The 26,345-nt window shown below is 43.5% G+C and overlaps 1 protein-coding gene across 2 annotated transcripts in view; it reads left to right on the plus strand.

The window, feature by feature from the left end:
- Cdk15 (cyclin dependent kinase 15) overlaps positions 1-26,345 on the plus strand; it is a 92,345-nt gene that overhangs the window by 43,709 nt on the left and 22,291 nt on the right. For both annotated transcript variants that reach the window (XM_021169327.2, XM_021169401.2), the window contains exons 9-10: positions 1,125-1,218; positions 11,113-11,176. In XM_021169327.2, the coding sequence (XP_021024986.1) occupies positions 1,125-1,218; positions 11,113-11,176 (158 nt within the window). The remainder of the gene's footprint in view (positions 1-1,124; positions 1,219-11,112; positions 11,177-26,345) is intronic.

Here is a 26,345-nt window from a genome sequence, read left to right on the forward strand (position 1 = left end):
GGTAGGTCCAGACTGTGGCTCAGTGGTAGTGAGTGTGCTTGCTAAATACTCAGGAAGCCCAGGTTTGGCTGCTAGCACCACAGAAAGAAGATACTATGAAGATATGCTTTGTTATAAGGCAACAAAAGCTTTCTTTTATTGGGAGGATGGGTAATTGAAGTAACTGAAGGGAAGCCTTCAAACAAGGAGGTTTGCTTTATTGGAACCTGTAGGTACCAAACGGAGAAGTGAATCAGACACATTTAGTAACATTCTTCAAGCAGGAGTCAAGAGTAAACTAGCTGTGTAATTGTAGAGTCACTTAGACGCTCAGCACCAGTGACGCCTAGTTCTTTCCTTTATGGCTTATTTTAAAACTTGCTGCACCATCAGCTCTTAACACAGAGGATGATACCATGGGTTAGCATATCAGAGATTCGGGATCAAATGCTGAATGTGCAGAAAGAACACTTAAACCAATTTATTTTATTTTAACGTTCCATTTTTGCCTGTATAAGTATGATATATTAGAAAGTAACCCATGCTTAATTAAATTTATACTAACCCTACCAGTAAGGATAAAATAAGCATTTTGACTACATCATAATAGGATTTACAAAGTGTGTGAGTGTGTGTGTGTGTGTGTGTGTGTGTGTGTGTGTGTTGTAATCTTTTTTCTGCCTGCTTCAACCTCCCAAAGACTAGGAATATAACCACACTCAGGATTAGAGTCTTCAAAAATATTTTTAAGTTTTTGATCAGCACAGAATAATTGTATATAGTTACGAAGTAATGTGCTTTTTTCTCTCCTAATGGCACATACCGTAACACCTTATGGAGGTAGCAACTTAAGTTTAATTATTTAAATTGGGGGCTCAGGGCTTTCCAACTCCACAGAATGGAGAGCTGGTGAGCTTAGGTGGCTTAAGGTTTACAACTGGAACATGCGCCAGACTGTGGCTAGCTTCGCTGCACTTGAACCATCTCTTTACTGTCCTCTCTTAGGAAAGTTTTTGGCACGGGGTTCTTTAATAGCATGTGTCCCCTGTTTAGCAGTATCCATAGTGTTTCTCAGAAGGAGGCACTGTAGATGTCCAGTTTTATATGAACAGCCTCCTAATGGATAATCTTGCTTCCTTTGCTAGGGGCGCAGGCTGCATCTTTATTGAAATGTTCCAGGGTCAACCTCTGTTTCCTGGGGTATCCAACATCCTTGAACAGCTGGAGAAGATCTGGGAGGTAAGACAAAAGTTCCTTATGAGAAAAAAGAAATACCTACATTACAAACTTGGAGATAAGTTTGTCTTAGAAATGGATGAAGCCGTTTATCTGCTCAAGATACAGAGCTGCACCTAAGGTGGTAGAAACTATGATATTTGTCACAGAAGTGAGTTCCTTCCGCATAAGTCATTAGGAAACTCCTGCTGTCCCATACCAGCCTATTAAGTCTCCCCACTAACGACATTCAGGGGTCCAGCTTTGCATGTTTATTTGTGTTTTCTTGGCACCCAGCAGCATTTTCTGGGCAGTACCACTTGGCCACTCCTGTGCTGACCCTGAATCCTCAATACCAGGAGAGAGGACACCAAATTTTCCTAGAATTTCATAAAACAGATTTCCTATGTTGTGTAGAGAAGTCTGGAATTTGTCATGCTCCTGCACATGGCTGAAGATGTTAAGGACCTTGGTTGCACACATGTGAATGAGTGTGTATGTGAGCATGAATATATAAGTATGTGCATACACGTGCATGAAAGGTTTTGTGTACTCGTGTGTATATAAGTGTGTGTGATAAATGTGTGTGTGCATGCACATCTGAATGGATGTGTGTGCCTATGTGAGTGTTTCCATTTCTTTCCTGATTTTCTCTGCTTTATTTCCACTCTGGCATATTTTGCTTTGCTTCACTTTGCTTTCTAGACAGTGATATAGCTGTGCTGTCTAGTTACCTCTCTCTGTCTCTGTCTCTGTCTCTGTCTCTACCTCTGTCTCTACCTGTCTCTACCTCTCTGGAGTGCTGGGACTAAGGGTGTGTGCCACCACACTTGGCTCTCAAGCCGAGTTCTTAAACTGAAGAGACAAATAAAAATTAACTCAGTTCTGGAAAACAATTGCATAACAGGATGGTAGACTGGATGGTTTTCAGAACAACAATTATACCCCAAAATGCTTTCAGCTTTAAAAATGTTAGCTCAAACTCACTGAGTACAGTACTCATTGAAGTATTTAAGAATCAGCCTCTTTGTTTTAACAAAAGCATTAGATTAAATAATTAAAAATTTACTTAAATATTGATGGTACTTAATGGATCCAAGTCTAAGTACTGATTCAGGGGTTTGTCTTAAAATAATACGGAGCATAGGTAGAAGCATATACACGTGCATATACATATTACACACACATATATAATATATATATACTACATATAATATGTGTAGGGATATCCTTAAACTCTCAATCTGTTAGATATAGGTTTCAAGCTACTTAAAATGCAAATGGAGGGCTGGTGAGATGGCTCAGTGGGTAAGAGCACCCGACTGCTCTTCCNTCTCTCTCTCTCTCTCTCTCTCTCTCTCTCTCTCTCTCTCTCATGAGAATGATTTTTTTTCCTGTCTCAGTAAAGTATACCTAGCATTCTCCAGGTTGCTCAATGTGTACTAAGTTACAAACAGGTTTGATAAATTAGGTCTGGCTGTCTCTGGCCCAGTATTTTGCAAGTAACCATGAATGTTCTGTACGTATGTGTATGTGGGCATATTTTATAAACATATAACATATGTGAAGTGGAAACAAGGGTTCTTTGGAAAGTCAGCTGGATGGTGTTTTGCTGGGGCAAACATGTGAAGGAATTTTTAGCTAAAGTGGACACAGGTGAAAGGCTAAGACAGACTCATGAAGCAGACACAGGTGAAAGAATGTTCTGCTAAAACAAGCATGCAAAAGGATTAGTGATGAAAGATTCTTGGCTAACAACACATGTGCTGGTCTACCTTACATGCATCGTTGAGCTCCATTTGTCGGGACTCCATAGAGAGCAACTTCTGGTGATGTGCTGCAACTTCCTGCCACTTGCATGGACTCAGGCTGATTGGATGTACGTGCTGAGGCCGTGCACATGGTAGACACGTGACATTTGGAGGGAGTATAAATAGGACTCAACGGACAGTGACCAGTCTGGAGACAGAGCTTGGCTTGCTGGTATAGCTAGCTGTGCAGCACTTATTGGTCTCCCTTCTTCGCTGATCTTCGCTTCCTTGAGAGAGGCACAGCTGAGAACTTCTCCTGGCAGTCCTCCTGGTCCCTCCTGCTGACTCAGCTGAGGCTGAAACTGAGGCCCGTGACTCTGCTAGGCAGTGCCACCACTGCTGATTCGTGTTGCTACCCTGACTCTACCAAACTGGACTGCCGCTATGTCTGTGAAGTGTTTGCCAGAGGACTGAGCTGCTGCTTCGCTGCTAACCTGTGAACTGAACTGCCAATTTTCCAACAACGCAGACAGGTGTTGCTCCAAAGAACCTTTCTAAACAGGTCCACTTCCCCTGTATCCTTTCTTTTTCACTACCTCTGATGGGTAGTAGGCTGTAAGAGAGGTTAAAACATTTAAGAACCATGATTAAAAATAGAGTTTTGAAAAAAATTAAGTAACACATATGTAAAATCTTTTCTTGCATATGTGTATATAACACATGTGCATATATATTTTTGTGTAATTTTTCTGTGATTAAAAAAATTTAAATTCTTTCTTACATGTATATATATATATATGTTTTGCATATATACATATATATATTCAAGAAAGAATATATATGTATACATGTATATACATATATATATATACACACACACACACACACACACACACGGATATGCAAGAAAGAATTTTAAATGTTTTTTACTCACACACACACACAAAAGGCCAGTGTTGAAGTAGATGAGCGTTCCTGATATTAGCATTGCACAGTGTGTAGATGTTAAACCATCACATGGGACAGCGGAATGACTCACTGGGTAAGGACAGTTGCCACCAAACCTGACAACCTGAGTTGAATCTCCAGTCCACACTGTGGAAGGAGAGAACTCCCACAAAATGTTCTCTGACTTCCACACATGTGCCACCCCTAACATACACAATAAATAAATGGAATTAAATAAAAATCACATAACACCCAATAAGCCCTAGGAATGATGACAATAAAACGAGGATGTTGCTATGTTAACATCTAATCGTCCGGTCCGCTGCAGTCAGTGCATTCACACTGGTGGTCAGCGTCTCTGTGATCATCTCCAGAACCTTCGCATCATCCCCAGCCAAAGCTCTGCAGCCATAAACACCGTCCTGTCTAGTCTGCCAACTCAGCCCCCGAGAGTCTCTCTCGACTACTTTCTGTCTCTGTGACTTTGTGAATTATCACATGTCTGACATCACTGGAGTCGTATAACATTGGTCTTTCTGGGTCTGGCTTATTTCACTTAGCATAATGTTCTCAAGGCTCATTCATATTGTGTATGCATCAAGGTATTTTACACGGGGGGCCTTCATCAGCTGCTTTGCTTGGTTCAGCTCCTTGCCTTCTGGTGAAGATAAATTGTACTGTGAAAAATAAAGACAAAGTACGTAAATTAATCACTAACATTAAATTGTCTTTTGGCCACCTGGAGAAAATTATGGGAAATGTGGGACAAAATAGGAAGCACTCACAAACAAACAAACAGGTTGTTTTTTGCCCCCTAGCCAAAGAACATATTCTTAGAAAGAGCTATAAGGGCCACTTTGGATCGTCTCCTTGCATCTGAAGTGTCATCTGAGCTGGGGGTGGCTGATGCAGTGGCTTTTCTCGCCACTTAGTAGTTATGAAAATAGACAACGTTTGGACAGCATCTCTTGAGCTTTAGTTTTTTCATCTACAAAATGACAGTGATTGTATGATTTTGTAACCTTGTTATGGGGATTCTGAAATGTATGGCAAAGCCTGTAAGTGTTCGCTAAATATTTGTAGGGACGGGAGCAATGGCTCAGAGGTTAAAGGTTCCTGCTTGCCAAGCTTGACAGCCTGAGGTCAATCCCTGGGACCAACCACAAGGTCGAGGCAGAGAATGACTCCTATGGGTTGTGCGCATGCGCACACGTACACATATACACACACATGTTCAAACACTCACACACAGAATTGGGGAAGCAACTGAAAGTTTTCTTTCTTGAGTTTTCCTATAATCCCAGTAGGTGGAAGGCTGAGGCAGGAGGATTTCCATGAACTGAGGTTAATCTGGACTGTGTCGCAATTATCAGTCTATCCAGGACTACTTAGCGAGACCATGTCTCAAAAAAAAAGTATACACACTCCACACTCTCCTCTCTCCTCTTCTCTCCTCTCTCCTTTCTCTCTCTCTTACACACACACACACACACACACACACTCACACTTTCATACTCACACATACACACACTCACACAAACACTACTTGCACACACACTCACACATACACACACCCACACACATACATACACACAGTGTAGATATGACTATTACTCGCTGTCTTCTTTCATACACTGTTATAAAGATGCTTCAATACTGTAGCTGCTCTTGCTCTACTCGTCGCCAAGCAAGGACAAGTGGGATGGCTACTCTCCACCCTGCAATGGCCCTTCACACACTTGAAGATTTCTTTTCTACCTAGTTATTATATATGAACATTAACCATATATAGGTATTCTCTGGAGATTATGAGAAGCAAAAAGTAACAGAGAAAAAGGGACTCTGAGACACGTTTTTCAATCAGAGTAGCATGACGACTGACATCCCAGTAAAACCTATGTGAGCAGATGTGAACTGAGCATACTGTAAAAGGAAACACATGAACATAGCTAATGCACGCTATGCTGAAGTGACACGTGCTGTTAGAATGTTTGTAAAATGTCATATTTGAAAAGAATGTAAGTATATTTACAGGTTCCATTAACATTTTTTTTGTTGGTTGGTTTTGGGTTTTCGAGACAGGGTTTCTCTGTATAGCTCTGGCTGGCTTCCATTAGTGTTTGGAGAACTGTATATAAACCAAGTTTTTAAAAAACATTTGGAGCCCGGAGTGGTGGCGCACGCCTTTAATCCCAGCACTTGGGAGGCAGAGGCAGGCGGNTTTCTGAGTTNGAGGCCAGCCTGGNCTANANAGNGAGNNCCAGGACAGCCAGGGCTANACAGAGAAACCCTGTCTCGAAAAACAAAACAAAACAAAACAAAACAAAACAAAACAAAACAAAACAAAACAAAACAAAACAAAACAAAACAAAACAAAAATCGGTAAAATTTAAATAACCACGCCCTTCAAAAACAACCACTTTGCAGTTCTTTGTGCTCAGAAATCAGGACGAGTGGCTTAGATGTTTCCCTGGCTCTCTAGCTGTTGGTCCTTGGTGACTGACACTGCCACGTGACGAATATTTGTGTAGCCCAGTACATGCAGGAGTCTGTGCTGGAATCTGGAGATAAAACACCAGAAAATGAGTGCTGTGGCAAAAGCGAGTGTGTCTTAACGAGTCCCCCAACAGATCCTGCCTAGAAAGCCATCTTCATGCCTGTCTTTATCTTCAGCACGCTAAAGTAAACCACGGAGTTTATTTTGACATTTATGGGAAGTTATTTCAAATTTAAATCAAGTAGGCATCTCAGAAATAATACTGGCCTGGAGTCAGAACTCATGAATTCTGAACAGAGCTCTAACTTTGGGTATAACAAAGAACATGACTATAGCCAAACTCTGCGAGTCTCGCTGTCTTAAGGTGTGCTTTATTCCCTGGCTTCTACAAACAACATGCAAAGAGAATACTGTAGTCCCTATCATTTTAAAAAAGATTTGTCTAATATCTGTGATGTGTGTGTGTGTGTGTACATGTGCATGTGTATGTTCATGCCGTGGAAGCCAGAAGAGAGTGCCAGATGTTCCAAAGATACAGTTAGATGTAGCGAGCTTCCCGGTGTTAGTTTTGAGAGCTGAACCCAGGTCCTCTGGAAGAGCAGCAAGTACTTTTTAACCACCGAGCCATCGCCCCAGCCCCAGTTCCTGTAGTTTTTTGTTTGTTTGGTTGGTTGGTTGGTGTTTTTGTTTTATTTTGTTTTGGTTTTGGTTTTTTGGGACAGGGTTTCTCTGTATAGCCTGGCTGTCTTGGAACTCACTCTGTAGACCAGGCTGGCCTTGAACTCAGAAATCCACCTGCCTCTGCCTCCCAAGTGCTGGGATTAAAGGCATGTGCCACCACTGACCGGCTTTACAGTTTTTTTTTAAAGATTTATTTATTATATATAAGTACACTGTAGCTGTCTTCAGAAACCCCAGAAGAAGAGGGCATCAGATCTCATTACGGATGGTTGTGAGCCACCATGTGGTTGTTGGGATTTAAACTCAGGACCTTTGGAAGAGCAGTTAGTGCTCNCCTGCCTCTGCCTCCCAAGTGCTGGGATTAAAGGCATGTGCCACCACTGCCCAGTGTTCCTGTACTTTTAAATCATAATATTCTCCTCTATTCATCGGCTTTTCCCTTTTAGTTAGTTATTTCTGGAGTCTGAATAGCTGCACGGCTCACCGTGGACTTCCCTCTGTCCCAGGAAGATAGCTCTCTAGTGTTTGGCTATGTATTATGGCCAGATTCATTTTACTCAGGCAGAACTCTAGTTGCATCTCTAGTTCTGAATCCTGAGGGAAAGTGGACAAAATGATCACATTAGATGACTTTGTTGTTTTTTTCCCATGTAGTTTGGGGTAGGGGAGGGGGCCCTACCATGAAGATTACAAGGTAGCTTAAGGTACTCCATTTTCTCCTCCTACCATGCTGGTTCCCAGGCATCCAGCCTGGCGACAAGCTGCTTTACCTGCTGAGCCATCTCCGTGCCCAGATTTTGTTGCTTTATAACAACACATCTCAAACACTTGAGGTTTGGGGGGTGTTTTTTGTTGTTCGTTTGTTTGTTTTGCTTTTCCTTAGAGCAGTCTGTAACCAATGGTAAATGCTAAACAACATCAATAGTTGTGTTTCAGTTTGGTTTCCTTGTGCAAAATATGGTTGTAATTGTTATGTATTGGGGCAGGAAAGAAGTCTTTGGAGGGTATATGAGGACAGAACGGATGTGAGAGGACTATAGAATTTTGAATTCAAGTGTTTTATTTTTTTTAATTATTAGATTTATTTATTTGCTGTGTGTGCATGTGTGCATGTGTGCATGTGTGTGTATGTGCACATTTGTGTATATGTGCACATGTGTGCATGTGTGTGTATGTGTACATGTGCATTCATGCAGACATCAGTGGACATCAGAGGTGGCACAGCCTGCATGCTGACATCAGAGGAAAAAATTCTTGGCTTCCTCAGTGTTGGTCCCAGGGATCGAACCCAGACGATCAGATCCTCAGGGCTCCCCAAACGCTAGGCAAACTCTCTACCACCATGCCACTCCTTAGCCCCACTGTGATGGTTCATAATATGTATTCATTATAGAATGGCTAAACCATGCCAATTAGCATATGCATCACCTTAACACATGTATCTTATTTTTTTCTCAGAGATACTTTTGAGGTATCCCATGGTGCGTATGTGCTACACTCCTGCTGCAATAAACAGGAGCCATCTCTCTGACATGCTAATTTATTTTTTCCCCAATACATATGCTACAGGGCAGATCAGAGAGCAGCTTTTTTGAGAAGTCTGCCACTTTTCATCATGGATGGGCTAATTCAAATTCTCACCAAATTCCTTCACATCCTAACCAACACCATTCTTTTGTCCTGTGGGGGAGGGGAGGCAGGGTGTTGCAGTAGATGTCATGTAGCCCAGTCTTGGACTCCTGATTCTCCCAAATGCCGGACTACGGGTGTGTGCCACCATACCTGGTTTATGCATTTGTTGGAGATTGAACCCAGGGCCTCTCATATACTCTATGCAAGGACTCTACTACTCCATTAGCTGAGTCACATCCTCAATCCAACGGACACACAGTAATATTCCCATGGTCCTAACTATAGTTATTGTCCCAGCTGGCATTTCTCTGGTAATTAGTGATGTTGAACATTTTTTCACACCTTTGGCCATTTGTATTCTTCCTTTGGGAAATGCCTACTGGAGTTCTTTATCCGTTTTTTAAATTAGTAGATTCGTTCGTTCACTTGGTACTGAGTTCTCTGAGTTCCTTGTGCATGTTAGAGATCAATCCCAACCAGCTATATAGTGTTTTCTATCATTCACAGATTGTTTCTCCATCCCATTATTTCTTTTTCTAGGTGCCTTTGGTTCTCTGTGGTCCTATTCATCTAATTTTGCTTTCCTTGCCTGTGAAATAAGTTAAAAAATGGAACAGATTATAAAGTTTCTGAAGTTGTATCTTACTAAATGAGTTTCTGCCAAATGAATAATTGAAATTTTTAGTTTAAACGTCTAACATCTCAATTTAATAAGCTTTTTAGAATAAAATTTTTTTCCAGAAAACTTGGTATCCATCTGGCCTCAGTTAAACATAGTACAAAGTAACCAAGAAGCCTGGTAACTTTCACCTTCAAGATACTATGGATGTGTTTGCTATGCAGTCCTGTGTTGGTTCCTCCTCCCCGGCTTTGCCTTCTTTCCACTGAACTTTGCCAGCCAACAGAAGATGAATGGGTACCCCTGGGTCACGCCCACTTGTTTACACAGCATCTGTACAAACGCAGAGGAGACCCGGCTGAGAAAGAATCAGCCTCCCCTCCTCTGGGCTTCACCCACAAAAGAAGGATTGGGCTAGGTGGTTCCTCAAACTGGACTCCAGGGTTCTCAGTGTCCCCCCAGGCTTGGGATGGTTCATAGGAAAAGCTCAGAGTCCTCTCACTCACTTTTTCAGTTTGTTTAGAGAATGGATCAAAGCTCGGAGCTTTTACTTCGTGGCATGCCATCTCAAAACATATTATGGGAGGGAAAATAGCGCTTCAGTGTCTGTTGTGCAAAGGCAAGCGCAATAGACCCCACAAGCATACCTCTCCACCAGGGACCTAGTCACCACACCAGTGGGTTTAAATTCGTACATTCCTATTAGTTATACTCAGCCAGACAATTCACTTCCTGCTATAAAAGCTGGACCCGTGTCTATATTCAGTGTTTTACAGAAAAATAATATCCAGAGAAGAGCTACACCGTAGTGATGTAAAAACAAACTACAAGGACATGTCACAAAAGCCATGCTACTCAGTTCCCCCCCCCCCCACATAACTGGGATTTGTACCCACCCTCAAAGGGTGGGAAGATGGTGTCTGCAGAGCACCACGGTAATACTTCCGTCCAAACTCCATTTAGCTTCACACTCCAGAGGACTTTTATTTTCCTAGTACATCTTCATTAAAAACGAGAACTTAAATTGGGAGATCTGACGCAGAGGTCAGGTCCAGCAAGATGCCTTGGTGAGAAAAGGCTTGCTGCACAGGCCTGGAGACCTGAGTTCGATCCCTGGAACCCACGTAAAAATGTAAGGAGATAACCAACTCCACAGAATTGCCCTTTGCCTTCCATACAAGTGCCGTGACATACACACGCACACACAGTTCTGTAAAAGCATAAACCAGTTCTATCTCACATGATGTTACCATTACAATCTGCCAGTGGGAAACCAAATTATAGTCTAAGCTGCTGGATGTGAAGAAAATAAGAAAATGGGATGAGTTTAGCAGAAAAGGCAAAGATGGAAGCGGGATCATGCTCAGCCAGTGTTCTGCTGCCTAAAAGTCAGTAATCTGTATCCTTTTATCTTTGAGCACATCCAGGAACGGCTGGATGCCCGGGCTGAGCCATAACTCAGACCAGTGGCATTTCCTGCCCATAAGCTTCTAGGACTGGAACGAGAGACAGCAAACAGTCACTCCTCATGCTTCATACCCTAATCACTTGTCAGTCGTGCAGATTGAGTTGGTAGAAGCACAGGCTCAGGACTGTGCTTTGCACAATAAACTGAAAAAAATGTTAGAACTACTAAAAAAAAAAAAAGTCTCCTGTATGTCAGCTGGAACCCTGTGACATCACTAAATTCTTTATTCCTTCCTACTCTGGATTTTGTGTCTCTGTGCCTGCTCCATCCAGCCGGCTTCTTCTTACCTTTCTTACCTTTCTCTTTCTCTGGCTCTGTGTAGGTTCTGGGAGTCCCTACAGAGGATACCTGGCCTGGAGTCTCCAAACTGCCTAACTACAATCCAGGTACAGTTCTACATATCCCAGAAGCTGGCAATGCCAGGAGAGTGTTGGCCACACAGAGTGTTCATCCGTTATTAGACCCAGCAAAGATAGACTACCAGATTTTTATATTTTCCACTGACGGTTTTTATTGTTTTGTTTTCTCTATTTATTAATTTGTTTCTTTGTTTTATTTATTTAGAACAAAGTCTCATTGTGTAGCCCAAGCTAGCTTAGAACTTGCTCTGTAGCCCAAGCTTTCCTTGAACTCACAGAGAACTACCCACCTCTTTCCCAAATGCTGGGATTTCAGGCTTGTACCACCATGCCAAGCTTAATCCTTTTATTAAAAAGAAATTGAAATAACAATTAAGGTTAAATCAGTTCTCCAATGCTATAAAACTCAGGTAGCAAGGTGAAAATAATTAAAAAGGACTGTTACCATGGAACCTACATCTATTTCCAAGTACCCCACGGCTTAAAGGAACAGCATGCCTTGAATCCCATGAGCAAGGAATTGTTCTCATTTTTGAGCCTATGCCGGTCACTGACTTTATTTCCTACATGTTTGAGCCTTGTCTAAAAGGAAAGCTAAAGCAACAGAGGGAGCTAGAGGCACGCCGGACCTAGGCTAAGCCAGGAAAGATGCAACTAGAGAATTGTCTCTCTGCCTGACAACTGGTCATTTCTGTCACACATTGCCCTCCACGAGTAGCTGCTGGGGACAGATAGATATGAAGCAACAGTATTGTCCACAGGGAAATCTTTGAGAAGTGGTCCACAAGCCATGGCTGATGGTCAGAAAACCAAGAAGTCACTTCAAGGCATTGAGACGGAAGTGAGATTTCCAGTGAGCCAGATGATGAAGACAGGCCATCTCAGAAGCCCTGGGAACCAGCGAAGTGAGCAAAGGCCCTGCTGATGTAACCTCTCCCTGGCAGGATGGAGATCTCCCAGAGTGGAGGAAAGTGGTCTGAGCTAGACTATATAGTCTCTCTTTCCTCATTACTAAATCCCCAAATTTCCCCAGTTGTCATTTCAGATTTTGGTATGAGGTTTTCCTTGAAGAGTTTCATGAGAGCAAGGAATTGCAGGGAGACTTCAAAAGTGATTAAGGAGGAAAACAAGAAATCTGGGTGTGGTGATATCCGCCCGTAATAACAGCACTTGAGAGGCTAAAGCATGAGGACTTGGGTCTAAAAGACCAACAGAGAGAGAGAGAGAGAGAGAGAGAGAGAGAGAGAGAGAGAGAGAGAGAGATTGATGATAGGCTGGGATTTTCCCTCTGCATCCTGCATCTGTTACATTTGCTGAAAGAGCTATGCTCTATGGAAAGCTAAAGACTAACTGTAAAGTCCTTTCAACTTCTTCTAGAATGATCATATTCCTCGCTAAATTGCCTTAGGGTCATTTAGAACTGCCTTACTGTTTCTAGCTGTTTTTCCCCAGGCGTTTAACATGCTCGACTTGAGGTGTAGAGTAGTGTCTCTCCCTTTGGTATGAGGTGGAGGTAAGAAAGAAAAGCTGTTTATGGAGATCATTGTCCAGCCTGCAGCAGCTCCTGGCTCTAGTTGCCATGGTTTCCAGGAGAATCCTGTTCTCATCATTTCCCATCTATTCTGTAATCCCTCCCATCCACTCTTCTTTGCCTGTGTGAAATGGGCCCACTTACCTTCCTCCGCTCCCTAACATAGCTACAAGCAGAAATGTAGCCTCGAAACCCAGTTAGGTGCATATGAATACAAATTTGCTGTGGTACACATAGGCAGCTACCCCAAATATCGAATACTTGAGTTGCAGTTTTGGTCCAGGCAATAGTGAGATATCCCCATGACAGATGGTCATCAAAGCTAGGAACATTGCCAAACATTTCCCTGCCAGATTCCATGCTAAGAAGGTAACTGGGCTCTGTGGAAACAGAGAAATATGCCACGTTGTTCATTTTGCTGTCACGTCAAAGTAATGAGCGATTTTTTATTCACAAAGGAAATTCTCCAGTCCCACTATCAGCGGGGCTTATACTTTTGCACTGTTGCTCCCTTCTGTTTAAGAAGAAGAGAAGCAAGACTGTTTCTGAGCACTTCCTATTTGCAGACTGCTGCAGTCCCTGGATGGGTGAGCTGTGTGCGTGAGTCCACAGAGCATGGGTTTGGATTCATTCCCCGATTCTCACTGTGACTGCAGTATTCCTTAGTGAGGGCTGTTTCTGTGCGTTTGGGAAGCCTATGGTTGTGGGTCAGGCTAAGCACGAGAAGAGACTTGTAACCTTAATCACAGTCAGGGTTTCTAACCCCACCTTTGTTAAATCTTAAGACTGTGGCATATCTTGGGCTTGAGGTTGGTACCATATTAATAACTCGATCTAAGGGACCATGTTTTAAAGGATCATCAAGATTCCTGTCCCAGAGCAAGTCTTATGAGTAAGCAGGTCTCTCTTGGGGCATGTCCATCTGCTCCCATTCCTGAACTGCAGCTTACACTTTCCACAGACTTGAACTGAAGTGATTTAAGAGACACTGAAGAGGAAGGGAGCGTTAGAACATTATGAGTTACCCCTATTCCCATCAGCAGCCCCTTCTCCATCCTCCCCTCCCCCACACTATTCCCAGGCTCTGGTTAACTGCTGCCTTAATCTCTTCTTCAACATTTACCTTCTGCAGACAAGTGAGGGCATGTGAGATTTGTCTTCCTGTGCTCAACTTAGTTCGGTTAACAGTTTTCCTCCATGTTACTAGAAATGACAGAATCCCATTACTTTTTATGAATATGTAGTATTCTGTTACGAGTATAGAGCAACTCATGGTTTCCATTTTTGTTTCAAGTGATGCCTACCATAGTCCATTAGGCGTTGGCTAGTGTAAGCAGTGCTGCAGTGGACATCAAGTAGAGCTGTGTACGAAACACACTGGCTTCAGCTCCCTTGGATATTTGCCCAGCAGTGAGACTGCAAGATCCTAGGGGATTTGTTCCTGGTTTTCTTTAAAATAAAGATTTATTTCATAAATCTTTTCATAGCAGCTGTGCTCATGTTCATTCCTAGCAATAGTGAGAATAGTGAGAGCCCCACTTTTTCAAGATTCCTGTCCCAGAGCAAGTCTTATGAGTAAGCAGGTCTCTCTTGGGGCATGTCCATCTGCTCCCATTCCTGAACTGCAGCTTACACTTTCCACAGACTTGAACTGAAGTGATTTAAGAGACACTGAAGAGGAAGGGAGCATCTTACTGGCATTCACCATCATCATCACCACCACCACCACCATCATCATCACCACCACCACCATCATTTGTATCTGGGGGGTACATAACAGAATCTTGTTATATAGCTCAGGCTGGCCTGGAATTAACTCCATAGCCCATGCTGGCCTCATACGTCACAGTGACCCTTCTACCTCAGCCTCCCAAGTGGCATGTCCCACCACACCCAGCTTACTTTTTGTCTTGTGGACAGAGTCTGCTCTAACTGCCATTTGACTCAGCCTCTTGGTCCTGATGCTCATTTCTCTGAGGATTATTGGTGAGTGTGTGTGTGTGTGTGTGTGTGTGTGTGTGTGTGTGTGTTCCTTGGCCAGTCACTTTGTTTTGTTTTGTTTTGTTTAAGAAATATTCATTCCAGTCATTTGGCCATTTAGAAATCCATGTGCTGTGTACTACTGAGCTAAAGTCCTGCCACACTCTCTACCCAGCACAATCAAAGGTGTTTGGCTGCTGTGCACTTGGGTGAACAGCACAGCCTCCATCCATTGGCCCCCATTGCTAGGCCTTGCCTGGGTAAGTCTCAAGGAACCACACTGATTCTGGTGGAGACATTAAAAATCTCCCAGTGCTGACTCCAGTAAGAACTAGCTTTCTCCCAGTTCTAGTGAGCAGGGCTTTAGGCTGTGGCTGATTGTAGCTGCTTGTACCTGAGTGAATCTGGAAGGAGAGAGGAATGTATCTTGAACAAGACTGCCCCCTTTTCCCCTTCCTTCCCTCTTTCCTTCCTTCCTCCTTCCCCACTCCCCACTTTAAGCAAGCTGGCTGAGAACTGTCTGTCCTCCACTTCAAAGGGCCAGTTGTCTTATTTTGATGTGGGCAGATTGAGAAGTAGGCTTTGAAAAATAGACTCTTTTTTTGTTGTTGTTTAATCTTTCCTCCTGGGATGGCTTTCAGAGCGGTATATCCAAGTGTCAGTGAGGGGGTTCTGACGAGCCTGGATTCCCAGACTCTCAGCAGGATCATCCTCTAACAGAAATATAAAAGTGAAATATTAAAAACCCTGCGACGTGAACTCCATCTGCAGAGTAGCCGGGGCCTTGCCTGCTTGTGCCATGGGGGAAAAAAAAAACAGATCTTGAAAAAAGAGGGAGGAGAAAAAGCTCTTTGACTAGAAGGTTTGCAGAGTTAGCAGAGCACGGTAACTTCCCCTCAAAGGAGTGGGTGTTGCTCTTCACCCCCACCCCACCCCAAACTCTCATCCTTTGACTCAGCCGCCAGCACTCACTAGCCTCCTCCTGCAAGGCACCCCCTTTCACATGCTAACTGAGGTGTCTATGATTGGCTGAACAATACACTGGTCACACTCACTAAAGGGCTGCTATCTTTCACACAATTAGCCAAGACACATTAATCAAGCTGACGGCACTGAGGCTGCTGGCCTGCAGTGGGGGAGGGGGAGATTTTAGTGGCTCTCCCTAAGCATCCCCAAGCAAAGATAGAGTCCTAAAGGGAATTCTTCTACCCCAATGTCTGAAGAGGTTAAAGCCCCAACTGACAAGGCTATCTGGGCTGGGTTTGTGGCACAGGAGAACCCAGAGGCTTAGAACAAACCAGATGTTCATCTTGGCTAAGGTCTACTAACTGAGAGACAGTAGTGTGAATTTGAGCAACAGACGCCTTTAGATGTTTTTACAAAGTTCCCCCAGCCTTGGTTCCTCCTCCCTCCATTCACAAGAAAATGCACTCAGAGTCATTGGAACCTCAGGCATTCTGAGGCCAACTAAACAGAGGCTATGCCCACCCACACAGTGTGGGTTTCCCTATCCAGACGGAAAGCCTACCAGAGAAGAGGAACAGACTCAGTTGAGACAATGTAACAACTGGTGTGGTGTTTGTCCTAAGCCCTTGAAGGGCATTAAAATATAGTTCATTCTGAGAGAAAAGGAAATGGTAGCGTTCATGCTTTTGATCACTATATATATATATATATATATATATATATATATATATATTTTTTTTTTTTTTTAATTTTTCTTTTCCAAGTCCCCTTTTGTCTAGATTTTCAATGGCAACAGACAACAAGGTCTTACCTTGGAGACCTGTTTGCTTCAAAATCACATAGGGCTTTTCAGGGAATCAGCTAAATATTTAGACATGTCTCTGTTAACATATACGGAGGCCTGCTCCTCTGGAGGCAGTCCAGGCACCGTCTCATTAGATGCAAAGATCTTGTGATAAAGAAGAACTTTTTCTTCTGCCCACATGATCGCAGCGCAGTTGTGGTTTTTAATGTGTCACTGACTGTTCCGTCCAACCCCTGTTTGCTCCCCTGAAAGGGTCTGCTGGGCTCTGTTTGCTTCCTTAAACACAGTTTTTGAAAGCTCTCGTGCTGGGTGAGCTCAAATCCTAGCATTAAGGTACTGCTGAGTTCATTTCACCACGCTCAAAAGCGCTGAGTTTAAATCCCTCTCAATTCCATTTGAGGCACCAGAAGACTTTATCCTTCTTCACTAATGGTTCCAAGTTTACATCTAGATACTGGGGGTCAAGGACAGGAGAGGATTTAGAAATAACAGTGCGTGACATTAGTCAATGCATTTGCCAAATTGGCAATTAGTTCCTGATGTGCGTGCAAAGCACTTTACTCCTGTCTCTTTGATGCCTGTTCCCATAGAGAAGGGAGCAGCATCCACTGAGGCTGTTAGGACTTTTAAAGAAATATCTGCTGAAAAGCACGCCTGATTTCCTCATGAGCTCAGCCACAGGGAAGCATCCGGGATTAGGCTGGTTTTCAGTTCCAGGAAAGAACACCTCATCTGGGGAGTTTTTTCACTGGGGGAACTTAGTGGAAGGCAAAAAGGCAAAAAAAAAAAGGCTGCACGCAGAAAAAGCCCAGAGGCACAGGCACCAGAATCCATCTGTGCCCTTGCCCACACCCTGTTGGTTTTTTTGGTATGCTTGCTTTTGCAACTTTTAACCACTAGGTGGAAGCAAGAAATAACTGGGAAGGACAGCAGCAATCTAGTCAGATGGTGGAGCTTCACTCCTGAATTCTCCTTCTGACTGTAAAACCACTTTAAGATGTTCCCTGCATGTATATGATCTCAGGGCTGATTGTACATACAGGTAACATTAAATGGACTAAGCATGTTGTATTTATGTATTCAGGGATAGATCTTGAATTTGAGAGAGGAAGAGGGAGAAAGAGAGGGAGAGGAAGAGGGAGAAGGAGAGGAAGAGGGAGGCATGGGGAGATACATGTACAAAGTTGGAAGGAGGAAAGGGAGGAGGGGAATTATGTAATTATCATTTCATATATAGGGCATATATAGAGATATGTATATATGCCATATATATGTATGTGTGTGTATATATGTATATATGTGTGTGTATATATATATATATGTATGTGTGTGTGGAGATATATATATATATATATACAGTGTAAGAGCTGTGGGAGTCATGCAGGAGACAAAGACTGGACTGAAAGTCATCCTCTTCCCAAATGGGATAAAGAACCATTTATGTGTTGGTTCAGAGAACTCTGAGCAAATCGCAGAATCCAGTCTAACACTGCCTCTGCTCTGGTGTCAGCTGCAGCCATGAGTAACTTGCTGAGAGAGAGATTTACTGGGCTGAACTCAGAGGGAAGGAGCTACCTTCTGAGTGGAAAGCCCGAGTTCCTCCATTTATTGTCTGGGAGAACTTGAGGGAGTTTTTTATTTTCAGTTCTCTGAGCCATAAAATGGGAGCTAGCCTATCATTTAAAACATATTCCCTGTGTACCAGGCAGTATACATAAGTATATGCATAATATGTAATGATACATATATATAGTATATTATATATTATACCTATTGCACATAATTGCTAATGTCTACTGCTACTTGCCTGGGTCAGTGTTGAAGGAGGTAGTCCCATCTTACAGATGAGGACATGTTTTCCCAGGCTCACAGAGAGACATTTCCTGACTGGAAAGGGTGGGAGTCAGTATCCAGCTTTGCTCTATTTCTCTTTATCATATTGTTTCCCTGTTTCTTTTTGCAGCACAGTACTGAAAAAATATCATTGAACTGTATCTGCCACAGAGCCTAGCTTCTCAGAAAAGTCCCACCAAAGCTATGCTTCCATTCTTATTGTCACAGTGTTCGAGGCCAGCTGCTCAGTGACCCACCATGGTATAGATACCACGACAGGTATTGAAGAACACACTGTCTCTTTTCTTTATAGTTAGAACCTTGGGGATCCTGGCCTCTTTCAGGAAGCCCAGCGTACCTTGAGGCACCACAACTGACTTTTAGTTTGGCTTGCGTGGGCCCAAAGGTTGTCTGGATTCCCACATCGTTAAAGTTGATGTTCGGGTTTTTAAGCACCTACCTATGTGTGTCTGAGTGCCTGTTAAACCTGTACCCGTCCGTTCCCCACATCTAAACTGCCATCATATGCCTACCCACCTTGTGCCTGCAGAGCCTTCCCTAGAAGAACCCTCATTATTCGCCTGCCAGGAACGCAGCAGGGCCACGTAAATCCGCTGTGTCGGCATCGCCACTGCTTTTTTTGCTCAAATATGTTACAAGAAAAAGATTTCTAGAATTTGCTAGAGGCCAAGCCAGTGACTTCTAGTCCTTCTAGAAGAATTTTACACATGCCCCTTAACTGGTACATGAAATTAATCAGTAGATAGTTGTACAATGAAGCCATCTTGCTTTGATTCATAACCACCTTATCAAATGGCAGCAATGTTACCATCCATACTTTGTTTTGGTTGTGAGCCTAGCTTTTAATGGATGAGCCAGCTCTTCCAGCCCCTATCCACACTTTATAAATGAGAGCTGTAGCTTTAACAGTCAGATATCTGTCCCAGGGTCACCTAGCCAGAAAGCAGATGACCCAGAGTATCCAGACTCACTGGATCCCAAGGTAATTGCCCTAACAGTTTTCTGTATGCATTCATTATCAAGCTATACATACTGTTTGGTAATTAAACAGTACCTGCACAGGAGGACAAGCTAGGGATATATTTCCTGTTGACGTCTTTCCACCAAGCCTGGATTTCTGAAGCTGAGCTTGGCTTCTGGAACCTACTGTCAAGTGCGGTCTCTTTCCTGGGGCTTCAGTGGTCCTCCCTCGCTGCTGCTAATGAAGCCACAGGCATTCGCGGGATCTATGAGCTCTGATTGGACTCATTATGATATCACTTCAGGAGTGCTGCAGAAAGCGCCTGGGGAGTTTCTATTAACATCTTTATTAACCCGTCCCCCACACCAGTCAGTGAAATTAATTTAGATACACAGCCCACTTTGATCTTTATTAATAGTTTCTTCTAGTTTCCACATTTATTTTTGGTTTTCTCATCTTTAATTTATTTGGTAGCAATTATTAGTTTTTATGGAGTGGGAGTAGATGATCTTAAAGTAATTAAGGTTAGGAAAAGTTACAAGCAAAAGCAGGTAAAGCTATTTTTAATGTAAAACCATGCATGTATATGTACAGTACAGTATTTTATTTGTTTTGTTTTTTTCATAACGGGGTCTGCTCTGTAGCTCTAGGTAGCCTGCTACTCACTTTGTAGCCCAGATTGTCTGTGAATTTACAATCCTCCTGCCTCAGCCTCCCAAGTGCTGGGATTACAGGAATGTACCACCATAACCAGATTATAATTTTTATTTATTAATTAAGAGGAATGCTGTCAAGTATTAAAAAAAATAAACACAAAGTTAAGGTCTGCCTAATTCCTTCCAAGTTCCAGGAATGGTTTTAAAAGCACTAAATGTCATAGAACTGGCTCAAATCAGAGGTCCCTTTCCCACTGCCAGAAGACACAGAAATAGACACACAAGTGAGTTTTGCAAGTAAGAGGTGGTAAATTTATTTCATTTCAATTTTTTTAATCCATCATCCATCAGCAACTATTTAGTGATGGTAGACAAAATAAAGCATCATAGTATAGATTCTTGCTTTCAAGAACAATGGTCAGGAAATAGGGAGGTGAGCCAATTATACAGTGAGGGAAATGTACAGCAGCTGGGTCACCCAGAGACTGTCAGGCACTCTGAGGAAGGCACCCTTAACTTCAGGAATCTGAGGATGGTCTCCTGAGGAAGAGCTATGAATGTAGTCTCCACAGTATTAGAGAAAGGGGACAGAAGAGGATAGCTTTCTCCAGGTGAGCAAGAATGCATGTGCCAGACAAAGGACTCAGATGCTGGGGACAGAATGTACCTAGTCATTGCACATGACACCTAGAACGTTGGTTTGACGGAGGGCCATTGCAGAAGAAGAGGCTGAAGGGTGGAGGCACCAACTGGGACATGCCTGGCAATCACTTAGAATCTGCATGTTGACCTATAAGCAAACAGAGAGCATAGGGGTGTTTTTTGGTTTTTTTTTAAGTAGGATCATAATTTAGCGAGCCTTAACTTATAAAAATAATCCCTTAGGAGACAAAATGCAGAATTGCATTAGTGGTAGGCAATGTGGCAATGCTCTCTAAACCCTATAAGACAAATTAAATGTCAACATTAGAGTAGTGACAGCCAGTGAGGAGAGGCAGGGCACATCTAAATCCTTTTAGAAGGAAGTCAGGAAGTTGTCACTAATTGGATTTGAATTGTGAAGGAAAAACAAGTTCATCTCAATGGTGAGATGAACTTTTCAGTGGAACATTGAATAAAGCGGGGAAAGGAACAGGCCTCTTAAAACCAAATCAAAAGCCAGCCTATGATAAAACCCAACCTAGAAATACAGAAGAGGAAGGCCTTAGCTCAAAGAGCCAAGTAAACCGAGGGAGGACCTGACCAGACAGGAAGTAATCCACCAAGGACAGGGGAAGGAGTCTTTGGGCACTGAGGGGAGAACCAGAGGGGGTGGAGAGGACTAGAAGGTCATTATTAATAACAATATCACAGAAATCACACACTCATGAGCTTGCTGGGGGAATGGCAGGTGTGTGCTTGTGCTGAGCACGTGGAGGCCTCTAAATATTTGTAGAAGCTACAGGGAATGGAAAATGTCCAGCAATGCGTCATTAAGTGTGACTCGGAATGGTGTGATCAACCTCAAACGTCATTTGTGAGAATGGAGAGACAATAGCCAGAGACGTTCCTCCAAGCATGGGGACACCCCTGACTACTGGGATTTCCTCCTGGGTCTCCAACCCCAGGAATCAGGCCTGGCTTCTCCCTCTTTACCTTAGGAACCAGCCCCAGAGGCCAAGGAGCCTTCCAATCACAGGAAGTTTTGATGCAGAGTTACATGAATGACAGACAGGCCACACATATGAACTGGAGTGTGAGCCTCAGATGCCAGGGAGCCTCATCCATCAGTGGCCTGCTTTGAGAGTCTAGAAGATGCTCCCTCTCAGAGGGCTGGGAGGCCTGAAGGTGCTCCCCCCATGCCAGCTCCATGAGGAAGGGTAAAACCAGCCGCCTAGGACATGGAGGAGCAGGAGACCTGGCTGAGAGTGCAGTGCAGGTGAGGGAGAAAGCCGTGGATGGATTCTTGCAGTCCACTCTTACCATACTTGAGATAGCAAAATCAGGCTAGCCGAGTTATCAACTGCATAAACACGTGTTATCTCAAGAATGCATTGTGTTTGGGAAATTCCAGGGGTGTAGTTCAATAGAACGCACTATACGATAACCTTAGGATGGCAGAGGCAAAGCTATAGTAACCAGAAAATGCTTCACCTTGAGCCCAGGCTCAAAACGTCCAGGTGATGTTTTCTCAATTGATCACTCAGCATATCTCCAGGGACCAAAGGTTCCCATTCCTGAGTCAGTTGTGGAATGAGTTCTATTAAACATTGATGAAAAAAACAAGCAAACAAACAAAGAACCCTGTGGTAATCTTTCATTAGGATAGCAGCTGCTCTGCCCGCATCTGAATTTTGCTTCATTCAGAAATTTAAATATTCTGCTTTTCCAGTTCAAGTTTACCTTGAATTCCAACTGAACTCAGATAAGAGCTCACCTAAGACAGCTGCTGTGGAAGGAGATGGAGGGAAAGCCGCCCTGATGGTTTATTATTGTCTTCGGACGGAAGCATTTTTAGAGGCTGCTGAAGCCAGAGAAACAGACCCTCTTGAAATGGTGCTGTGTAAGATGCCTGTTTGTCCATAGCTCTTTCTCTCATTGATCGTTCAAAACTTAACTACTGAAAAAAAAAAAAAAAATCAATGGCAAAGAGGCAAGGTCATCTGGCATGTGGGTATCTGCATGCAAGTGGGAGGGTAGGTCAGAGACAGGCTGTGGGGCTTGGCTCTGCTTCCCAGCAGCTCCCCAACTGACCCCACCTGCTTTGCTGATGTAGCTACAGAATAGATGTGGAGAGAGTGGATTTCAGTCTATACAGAACCAGAGGGCTCAAGTTCAAAATGTTGTTTGCCCTCCTGGGGCCCAAGGGCATCCATCTGGAATTCCTGAGAGGCTCATTTGCCCTTGTTACATTCTCTCTTTCCTGTTTTGGGGAAAAAAAAAAAAACTCACTAAGTAGGAGTCTGATGTTGTGTTCTGCAGTTTTTATACACACTGGTTAATGGACTTCTCACAACAGTCTCCCTGGGTTGCTGCAGTTGCGGAAGTGAAGCTCAGGGAAGCATGTCGAGTTGCTGGCAAGTGCTAGACCCCGCTTTCTGGGCTGGATCAGCAATCCTCCAACCTTAACCTCACTAGCAACATCTGGAGCCTATTAAAGACATAATAACAGCAAACAGCTAACCGATGTGTGGCCCCTCCCAGACCTGTTAAATCAGGCTCTCTAGGGGGTGGAGCCAGGCCGCCTTTTAAAAGCTCTGCAGGTGAGGCCACACTACCCTGTTGGCCTGTGCCCCATCCTGAAACTCTGTTCAAGAGCAAAAGGAAGAGAGGAAAGAAAAACAATGAGACCAGGAGCTTTTGAGAGTGTACCACAAGCCAGAAGCCTTATCTAATCTTTCCGGAAACTCCAAAATGATTCTCATTTACAGTTCTGGAAACTCTCTGTTGCTTCACCAGACAGGTTAAGCAATCCTCACCCCCAAGTCCCAGAGCACCTGAATGGCAGAGAGATTGGAGCTGGGATTTTGTGCTCATGTTACTAAATCACACCATAAAAAAAATACCTGGAACTGGAGAGAGGTCTCAGATGTTAAGAGCACTTCCTGCTTTTCTAGAGGACTTGGGTTCGATTCCCAGCACCCACATGGCCGCTCACACCTGTCTGTAACTCCAGTTGCAGGAGATCTGATACCCTTGTCTGGCCTCTGTGAGCACCAGACACACACACAGTATGCATACATATGTGCAGGCAAAACACTCATATACGTAAAAATAAAATTAAAATGACAAAGAAAGAAATCTCTGGGGCAGAGGGATGGCCTAACAAGTAAGGGCACTTGCTGTGTAAGCCTGGCAGCCTGAGTTCAGTCCCTGGACCTGGTGACGGAAGGAAAAAACTGGCTCCCAAAAGTTATTCACCATCTCCACTTACACACCATGGTGTAAGTCCACATATATAGTGTGGGTATCCACACAAACAAACAAACAAACAAAAGCAAAGGCAATACCTCGAACACTGACTACACAAAACAAACCAAGGCAAATGGTGGTCGTGGGTGGGCAGTTTAGATGAGAGTGGCCCCCATTAGCTTATATATCTGAGTGCTTGGTCTCCAGTTAGTGGAACTATTTGGGAAGGATTAGGAAGCGTTGCCTCATTGGAGGAGGTGTGGTACTGGGAATGGGCTCCAAGGTTTTGAAAGCTCTTTGTTAGTTCTTTCAGCCTTGTGATTGGATCTCAAGCTGTGAGCGCTCAGCTACTCCAGAGGCACAAAGCCTGCCTCCCTGCTGCCACTCTCCCCACATGATGGTGTGGACTCTAACCCTCTGAAATTGCGTCAGCCATAGTGGCTGAGCACAGCAATAGAAAAGTAGCCAAAACACCATGGTCGAAGTCATTTGCTGGTCCTCTCGATGATTCTGTTCTGTTAGCTGGAAACTGGGATGTGCTTGAATACGGAACCATTTTTTTTTTTTTCTGTTTCCTTTTCTTCTTTTGGCTGGGGAGAATAGCAAAGAGGCACCAGTAAGCAGTTTGTAAATAAACACTAAGCAGACGCCAGATAATCTTGGTTTTACTAGTTATTCTGAATGTAGGCACAGGCTAGTAAACAGAGTAGCCTTGTACTAACTGACCTCTTAGTGCTCACCAACGGGACTAAACTACTACCTGCATGGTCCCCTTTTGCTGCATCTGACCTTGGAACCTGAGTTTCCACAGCTTGCTTGTTTGCTTTTTTGTTTTGTTTTTCAAAACAGGGTTTCTCTGTGTAGTCCTGGCTGTCCTGGAACTCACTCTGTCGACCAAGCTGGCCTTGAACTCAGAATCCGCCTGCCTCTGCCTCCCAAGCATTCAGATCAAAGGCTTGAGCCGCCACCACCACCAGGCAGCGCAGCTTTCTTTAATCACTCTTTTTTACTCTACCATTCAGCACTATAAATAAACTTTTAATTGAGCTTACTTTTGAAATTAAAAATACTAATGTCATCCTTGGAATCGTCAGGACCTGACTCCACTGTGGAACAGGGTAAGTGCTATGTGGGAAGCATCACGGGTCACTGTCTGAGGAGCGAGCCCTGCTCACCCTGTCACTTACAAGTCGTCTTCTGATCCATTCTGTACACCTACCAACAGGCACACGTCAGGATTATCCAAGTGACTGTTGTCTAAGGTTGATTAAAACCTTAGCCACGATGCACAATTTTGGCTTATTCCATTTATATAGAACCTTCCAGAAGATGTTTTAAAAACCAAGGTAATCATACTTTAGGCCTAAGAAAAGGAAAGACCAGAAGCACCATTTTAAATTATGGTTGGAATGTCTCTCCTCAGCCTGGATCACAAATTCAAGGCCAGTCTGAGCTCCTCACCTCAAGAGAGAAACAAGGAAAGGGGAGAGGGGACAGAGAAAGAGCAAAAGACCGAGGAGGAATGTAATGAGCAGCATCAGCTGACACCCTCCACGGCTTCTCTTGAGGCCCTTCATCATTAGACTTTCAGTTTCTGTTTCCTAGATGATTATTTTTTCTGGGCTCCATAGGTAGTCTAGGCTGGCCGAGAACTCTCCATCTTCTTCCTTCTGCCTGCCAAGTTCAGGACCATGGGCATGAGCCACCACACCCAGACGTCAATTACTAGTTCTCATTTGGTTTTGTTATTTATCCCTTGAACTTGTGGTGACCCTCCTGCCTCTGCCTCCCAAGAGCTAGGAGAACTAGGTGCTAAATCAACCAACTTAATCCCTTCTCTTTGTGGTTTTAGTTTGGATTGACCCAGCTGTTTGCATCCGTCCTTGGATAGAACATGGTTTCTTTAGCTCACACAGCAGGCACTTTACCCACTGAGCCATCATCCGCCTGATTTTGAATTATTTAAGCCAGGATTCACCTCTATTATATCACAAGTAGCATATATAATTATATACTCCTTACTTAAAAAAAAAAAGCATTTCTGAGGTTTATTTGTTTTTAAGGTTTTCTTTTAAATTATGCATAGACATGTGTATCTGTGTGTTGGTGTGAACATGAGTACAGATGCCTGCAGAGGCCAGAGACATCAGATCTCCCTTGAGCTGGAGTTACAGGAGGTTGTAAGCCACTGGTGTGGGGGCTGGGAGTCTGACTCAGGTCCTCTGAGAGAGCAGCAGACCCTCTTGACACTGAGCCATCTCTCCCATCCCAATGTTCAAGTTTGGAGACTTTGCCCAACCATTTGCTTTTGTGTTATTGTTGTTGTTATTGTTGTCGTCGTTGTCATGGTGATCATTTTTTGTTTGTTTGTTTGAGACATGAGACATACTTTCACTTTGTAGCACAGGCTGCCCTAAAAGTCATACTGCTTTCTGTGTGTGTGTGTGTGTGTGTGTGTGTGTGTGTGTGTGTGTGTGTTTCCCCTTTTGTTCTCCCAGGTGGATTGTGAGCTCTGGTAGGGTGATGAGATTTCTTTTGATTTCTTGTATTTT

This window comes from Mus caroli, chromosome 1, assembly GCF_900094665.2.
Source record: "Mus caroli chromosome 1, CAROLI_EIJ_v1.1, whole genome shotgun sequence".
NCBI lineage: Eukaryota > Metazoa > Chordata > Mammalia > Rodentia > Muridae > Mus > Mus caroli.